This window comes from Gavialis gangeticus, unplaced genomic scaffold, assembly GCF_001723915.1.
Source record: "Gavialis gangeticus isolate Ggan-Ray unplaced genomic scaffold, GavGan_comp1, whole genome shotgun sequence".
NCBI classification, from domain to species: Eukaryota; Metazoa; Chordata; order Crocodylia; family Gavialidae; genus Gavialis; species Gavialis gangeticus.
Genome location: NW_017729033.1, coordinates 69,437,804 through 69,445,812, shown reverse-complemented (window position 1 = coordinate 69,445,812; position 8,009 = coordinate 69,437,804). Strand labels below are relative to the sequence as shown.

General features: G+C 43.5%; 1 protein-coding gene across 1 annotated transcript in view; it reads right to left on the bottom strand.

The window, feature by feature from the left end:
* CWH43 (cell wall biogenesis 43 C-terminal homolog) overlaps positions 1 to 8,009 on the bottom strand; it is an 84,697-nt gene that overhangs the window by 39,712 nt on the left and 36,976 nt on the right. The window contains exons 5-6 of the mRNA XM_019526609.1: positions 5,603 to 5,789; positions 4,074 to 4,162 (exon numbers count right to left, since the gene is read on the bottom strand). Coding sequence (XP_019382154.1) covers positions 4,074 to 4,162; positions 5,603 to 5,789 — 276 coding nt within the window. The remainder of the gene's footprint in view (positions 1 to 4,073; positions 4,163 to 5,602; positions 5,790 to 8,009) is intronic.

Here is an 8,009-nt window from a genome sequence, read left to right as displayed (position 1 = left end):
AACAGTTACAGTCAATGAAAATTTCTGTGGCTTCTTCCATCTCATTCTCTCAGCCAGATTAGGGCTGGGCCCTGGACAGATATTGCATTTGTACTACTAAATTATAAAAAAATTGGGGTTGGAAGGGACCTCAGGAAGTCATCTAGTCCAACCCCCTGCTCAAAGCAGAACCATTCCCAACTAAAACATCCCAGCCAAGGCCACTTTGTCTAGCCAGGTCTTAAAATTTGCAAAGATGGAGAGTCCACAACCACTCTGGGTAACCTGTTCCAGTATTTTACTACCCTCTTAGTGAGAAAATTCTTCCTACTATCTAATCTAAACTTCCCTTACTGCAACTTGAAACCATTGCTTCTTGTTCTGTCAACTGCCACCACTGAGAAGTCTAGCTCCATCCTCTTTCGAACCCTGCTTCAGATAGTTGAAGGCTGCTATTAAATCCCTCTCAGTCTTCTCTTCTCCAAACTAAATAAGCTCAGTTCCCTGAGCCTCTCCTCATAAATCAAGTTCCCCAGCCCCTTCACCATTTTCTTTGCTCTCTACTGGACTCCCTCCAATTTGTCCACATCTTTTCTGTACTGGGGGGCCCAAAACTGAGCAGAGTGCTCCAGATGTGGCCTCATCAGTGATGAATAAAAAGGAATAATCACTTCCCCTGATCTGCTGGAAATACTCCTACCAATGCAGCCCAGTATGCCGTTAGCCTTCTGTGCAACAAGGGGACACTGTTGGCTCATATTCAGCTTGTTGATCACTGTAACCCCTAGATCATTTTCTGCACAACTGCTGCCCAACCAGCCAGCCCCCAGCCTGTACCGGTCCATGGGATTCTTCTGTCTTAAGTGCAGGACTTTGCGCTTGTCCTTGTTGAACCACATGAGATTTCTTTTGGTCCAATCCTCCAATTTGTCTAGGTCACTCTGAATCCTAGCCCTACCCTCCAGTGTATCTACTACTCCCCACAGCTTGGTGTCACCTGCAAACTTGCTGAGGGTGCGTTCTATGCCATCTTCCGAGTCACTGATGAAGACATTGAACAAAACCTGCCCCACGCACTCTACTTGATACCAGCTGACAGCTAGACATCAAGCCATTGATTACTGTTCTTTGAACCCGATGCTCCAGCCAGTTTTCTATCCACCTCACAGTCCATTCATTCGGCCCATACTTCCTTAGCTTGCCTGCAAGAATGTTGTGGGAGACCATATCAAAAGGCTTGCTAAAAAAATCAAGGTATACCATATCCACTGGTCTCCCTGAGTCCACAGAGCCAGTCACCTCACCATAGAAGGCAAGCAGGTGATTGCCCTTGGTGAATCCATGCTGACTGTTCCTAATCACCTTCTTTTCCTCCAAGTGCTTAGAAATGAATCCTGTGAGGGTCTGTGCCGTGATTTTTCCAGTGACTGAGGTGAGCGACTGAGGTCTGTAGTTCCCTGGATCCTCCTTTTTCCCCTTTCTTAAATATGGGCATTATGTTTGCCCTTTCCCCAATCATTCAGGACCTCTCTTAATTGCTATGAGTTTTCAAAGATGATGGCCAGCATCTCTGCAATCACATCAGCAAACTCCCTCAGCACCCTTGGGTGCATCCCATGGACTTGTATATGTCCAGCTTTTCTAAACAGTCCCTAACCTGTTCTTTTGCCATTGTTGGCTACACACCTCTTCCTCAGACTACTGCACCTGGCAGCAGAGCCTGAATGTAGCACTACAGGGGTCTATAGAACCCCCTATAGGACTCCCTTCTTCTTACCCTACCCAGAAGCCCTAGTGAGACTTTTCTACTGCTGTCACTAAGAGGCTGATGAGAATATTACTAAGAGCTGAATCTGAATAGCCTAATGACAATGTATGAATTGTGCAGTCTGTAAAGGGTTAACAGCCACCTGACTGTCACAATCCCCTGGACCATAATAGGATTTGGCCTCAAACAGAATAGCAATACAGACTATGCTCACAAAATGAAATTTAATCTTAAAAAATATGGAACTACTGAAATACAAGAAAGTAGTTATACATTTTAACTGTGATCATCTGAATTACATACATATTATCAACACGGTGCATAATAAGGTCAGAGCTATTTAGTGTTTGATTAGAACAAGTAACATAAGTAACACAAGAATAAAGCCCTTATCTAAAAATGCAGACAGACTGTGCTGTTCTTACTGTCCTCCTGTCATCAGTACAATACTTTCAATATTCACCACTATAGCAGAAATTATAAGGAAAACTTCTGTTTGTAGCACTGCTACATATCATGATTTTACTTTGACTCAGGATACTTGATATCTTAACTGAAATCCCAGCTCTTGGTGATACAAGTTTATAGGAAAATCTTGATTTTCATTATAAAATAAAATAAAGAAAATGTCTAAGCTTCATAATGGTAGAGAATAGTTTGAGCAAGTGATGGAAAGTGCCCCTGCAGGCTCAAACAATTAAAGCCAAAATAAAACAGAATCCAAAATATATCATTATTTTTAAAACTACTTATTTGATGGCTGATCTTTATTTTTGAATATTCAAGACCAGTAAATTGCTTTGTCCTCTTGACAGAAACAACCAAAGGTAGATTTTGAAAGACCAGTAAAGCACAGTTCATTTTTCCATTTTAAATTCATTCAGGTTTCCATAAAAACTAAAGTAACTGCTTGTCTGAGAGGGCAGGGAACAATTGCCATCACAAACTCAAGAACAGGACAGCTGGCCAGAGTATTCCTCAGGTTCTAGAATATCAGAGATCCTGGCCCCTAGACTGCATGTGCCCAGATCCAGCAGGCCCCCAAACCACCCATTTTACATTGATTGCTTTGCAGCCCCAGGAACTTGTATGCTGGCAGAATAATCAACACACCCGAGATATGATTTATCAGACTATTCTGCATTCTTCCACTGACAGGAATTCAAGGATATCTGTAGCCAGGAGGGTTGGGAATTTGATTTACTCTAAAGTGAATTTCAGATCAAATGATACAACTTTGAACCAACTGTACTGCTCAGTCAATAGAATCACCTTTTGCATATATTCTCAGCTGTAGGTCTACCAACTTCATTGCAAGACTACACCCTGCAGTATTTGTTAGATCAACCCCATGGTCTTCACTGCAAACACTGAAATATGGCTAAGCTTGCCAGAATTTGATTTTTATTGGTAAACATTGATAAACATCAATTTCATCTCACATTGACTAAAAGAAAAATATTCCATCGTTAATAATCACAATTTATAGAAAGGGAACATAAGAAAAATGATGGCTGATGAAGCATGTGATGATGGGGGAGCAGTCCTACAGAACCATGCTGACTGTAGTTTGGACTGCAACTCCCCAAAACCCAAGGGGACTGGGAACAAAAGGAAGAGGACATGACAAAGTGGAAGTGGGAGCTATGAGCAAGTGGAGCCAGGACTGATGGCAGCTCTGCCACTCAGCTGGTGGTAGGGTAACCACCCATCTCTAATTGGGTGGGAAGTCCCAGAATGGGAATATCAAGTCCTAGTCCTGAGCTGCATGACTCCTGGACAGCATTTGTCTCAGATCTGCAGTATCCTGCAGGGATCCAGCTTTTCCATTTACCATGGGAAACAGCAGGTTTCCCAATGCAGGCTGGCAGCATTCCAGCCTGCCAGAGACTGCTGGGAGTGGGACACAGGGGGAGCCACATGCATGTGCATGCCCGCATACGTGCATGTAGCCGGGGGATGCAGCCAAGCAGCGTGGAGAGCAGCTCCCTGCAGGTAAGTCTATGGGGAGGAGGGGACATAGGAGGGGCAGGGGAGGAATTTTGAGGCTCCCATGGTGACGGGGCAGTGGGGCAGGAGCTGGCGGTGCTGCCCAAGGGTGGTGCATGGGGTCTGGGGCTGAGGTGAGGGATGGAACCATGGGCAGCTCATCCTGGAGGGCTGTGGCTCCCCACCACTGTGTGCACCCCCAGGGGCACGTGGAGAGGCATGTGCTCCCCAGATTTGTGTGCAGGGTGGGAGATGATTTTTTTGTCTGAAATACAACCAAAAAGAAGAGATTTAAAAAACAAAAACTGCAGCATATCTGCATCAGATTGTCTCATACCTATCAGACACCAGCCAAAACTGGTGAGGGAAGACCAAGTCCAAAACGAAAGCATCACTCCATGAGCCAGTCCCAATAAAATGGCACCTCTATTAAAAAATAAGAAAAAAACAAATACAATTATTTAAATCTTGTAATTAATCATACTCAAAGAGAGACTTTCAGATGATGCAGAAAGCACTTATTCATTTAATTTACATGCTTATTTAAAAAGAGAAAAAAACTACTAACATACTACTTTTCACACCTTATAACGCTTTTGCTATCAAAGATGCTTATATGAACAGAAATATTTTTATCTAATACTCTTTTCATTTCGTTCTTCAGTGGCTGGATCTACACAGGCCATTATGGCGCATGAATAAACTGCAAAACTTATTGCTCCACAGTTCATTGCGCCTGGGTATACCAGTTACACATGCAGCCAGACCACAGCACATTGAGTCGGGTTGGAGCACCCCCTGGCTTGCATGCTCCAACCCAGCTGTGGAGGGGCTGGTTGAGGCTTGAGGGTGCTGCAGCATGGGGCTAGCCAGTAGGCAGCTCTCACACTGAAGCCCCCACATGTCCCAGCCAGCTGGGTTGGTACACAGTGCACAAAAAAACTCTGCAGCAGGGTAGTACTTGTAAATTTAAATGAACTACCCTGCTGCAGAGTTTATTTTCATCCGTCCTAATAAGGGCACATGTGTAGACATTGAGACATTTATTGTGCACTTATTTAGTCAACTGTGCAGTAAACACCTTGTGTGGATGAAGTGAAGCTAAAACTGTTTAGTCGGAAATATTACCCTATGCGCATCTCTAACATGATTCAGTTTCACGTTAGCTTATAAATTTCCTCCTCAAGTTTACTTTTATAGACCTTCTGTTCAGTCAGTGATGTAGCTCATTTACTATTTTTATAAGTCTTGCATTAATACATTTTGAATTACTACTTTTGGTGTGTTAAATCAGACACTATGCTACAATACTAAGTCTTATCCCATGGCCCAAATCTTATAATTTACTATCCTGGCTGACTAATAATTATTATTGAATAGTTATACTGCCATGATCAAACCTCATCCTGGGTTACAAAATTTACATGATTTATTATCCAGGGTGCTTAAAGACGGTATTTAATGGGTATACTGTTCTAGAAACCAGAAAACACAATCAAGAATTGATCCCTGATCAAAGAAGCCACTGCAGAAACATATCTGAAAATAAGTAGTACTGAGGAAAATTCAAATTGTAACTTGTAGTTAATACAGTTGGGCCCCAACCCTCAAATGAGTTCTGTGTAGGAATAACTTGCCACTTACTCTATTCTACATACGTATTTATATCATGATCATCACTATAGTATCTGAACAGCATGACTAATGCTAATACATCTTGTTCTCTCTCCCTCTCTGGACAGGGCAGGAAACTAATACAGTGACATGTTTTGATTTGGCAGTTTCAGGTTGTGAAGTTCATTGAAGGATTGGTGCCATAGCATTACTTTTCAAAGTAGGGGGGAGAAAAACACAAAACTCTCTTACCCATATGGATTAGGATCAGGCCCAGGATATGGGTGTCCACTCACAGCCCATCTAGAAACAAGGGAGACTTCTCCAAATATCCAAAATGTGAGGAATATGAGGCTGCCAAAAGCTGTCCCTGACAAAAGCCAGTTTGACCCAGAAACAGTTTCTTTAGCTGTACCACCAGTCTTCTTACTATATGGGTCTAGAATAAAACAAAGCATATTGTAAATACGGGCAAAAAAGTTAACTACTGCCAAAAAAATTTTAAGGAAAAATAGTTGGGGTCAGAATACAGTCACAAAAATTTACCAACTCAGGCACGTGCAGCCACACATGTGTATGTGAATGTGTGCACACACACATCAGCTCACCTACACATTACCACGATAGGTGATAATGAGAACACCTCATTAAATTTTACTAGATATGGTACTCAGAAAAAAACTGTTCGCCTTAAGGGAATGGGCTCAATAGATTTTTAAACTACTGTATACTGTATTGGCATAGTCTTTAAGACATTTGTGATGTTAAATCAACAGAAAAGTCACTAACATTAGCTGAAAGGGAGCTGCTATCTGAAATCCTAAACCCTGGTAAGAATGAAACAAGACACTTCCAAAGAAACCAGAAATAACCCTCCCTCCTTTTTTTTCCATGCATTTTAGATCTTCTGTCTAGTAAGTATTTAATTTGACTGTACTATCTATGTAGTGATGTCAGCAATCAAGGATTATTTTCCCAAACTAACCCCCTTTCCCAAGTTTATAAAATTTTGAAAATTGGACTGAACTCACCCTAAAGTCTTAAATTAGCATTAATTTCTGTTATTAAATATAACAAAATGGATGACCATCATTTAATCTATGATTACAAAGCGGACAAACTTGAGCATTTCTATTTGGTTTCTTTAAAAAACAATGTAAGTTCATGCTCTAAGTAGCAGAAAGCTATTGTTGAGGATAATTTGTTTCTATAAGCATTTTACATTATTAACAACTAAAAGTATCTATGACACCATTTTTAAACCTAGAGACCCCTAATTAGACTCACAAATCTATTTAGTTCAGCACCTAAATAAAAGTGGCCTATTTTCCAGACATGTTAGATAACAGACCATTGAGGTCAGCGGGAGACTCTAAATTTCCCCACTAACCTAAGCACTTATCTCCAGATGTTCAGGTCCTGACATATCAGACTTTCAAATTACTATTCTGAATAGTGATTCAGGCAGACAGAAATCAATTTTAAGGGGTCTTTATGACAGGGGGAAAACTATAAAAAGTGGTCCCAAACCTGCTCTTAAAAACTCCCAGACATGCTTGAAATCATTTTAGTACTATATACAGCTCATACAGAGTGCATGGGGTGTAGTCTGATACACAGGTCTTGCCTGTCCCATTTATGGACTTTTCATTCCATAAGCCAGTAGTTCTCAACCTTTTTTGTCTTACAAATGGGTCCTGGTACATCGATGGCCAGTCCCAACCCAGGAAATAGTTTAAGTAGAAAACACACAAGTATTATGGCCCCAAAATACTTATTACAGTCTACAAGTTAAAGCAGCTCAACAGTCTTAATTTTAAAGATAGAAATCAACATTAACAGGTAAACATTAACAGCAATATCATCATGTGGCCCTCCATTATTTCCAAGTGCTGTTCATCATTGTGCAATTCGCACAAATCAATTTGCCAATGCCCTTCACTCCTGAGTCGCAGCCCCCTGGCCCTGCCTGTGCCCCTCATGGCCAAGCCACAGCACCCTGGCACTGATGATGCCCCTCACTCCTGACCCACAGCTCACTGGCCCCACCAGTGCTCCTCACTGCTGACTCATTCCCCTGCCCACCAGGCCATGCTGGTGTCCCTTCCCCCCCTCCCCCCAGCCTTCTGGTGCCCCTCAATCCTGACCCACAGCATCCCCCATCCCTGCTGGTACCCCTCATGTCTGATCCACAATCCCCTGCCCCCTGTGCCATGGTGGTGCCCCTCATGCTTGACCAGCAGCTCCCTTCCCCCCCAACCCTGCCAGAAGGGGCCCCCAGCTGCCCCAGTCCTGCCTGGTGGCTGCAGTGGCTCCAACTCATGTGGGCAGTGGTGTAGTGAATCCAGCCCCAGCATGGGCTGGAGGGAGGAGGAGGAGGGAGGGCGGTCTTTGGCACCCCCATACCCCAGGTCGGGGCTCCCGTACTGCAGCAGGCAGTCTGGTCAAGGACCCACCCATCCCTTGAGCAGTGTCTCCTGGGCGCCCTGCCTCTGTGAGTACAGGCACTGACCCCTGGTGCTGCCACCCCTGAATGACCATCCATTGCCCCCATTCCCCACTGGAGGGGCAGGCACCTTCCCCCCTGCCCTGACTCAGCCTCAGTACCCAGCCACATTCCCGCAGTGCTCGCAGGCAGGCACCTCCCCTCCCCTCCCCC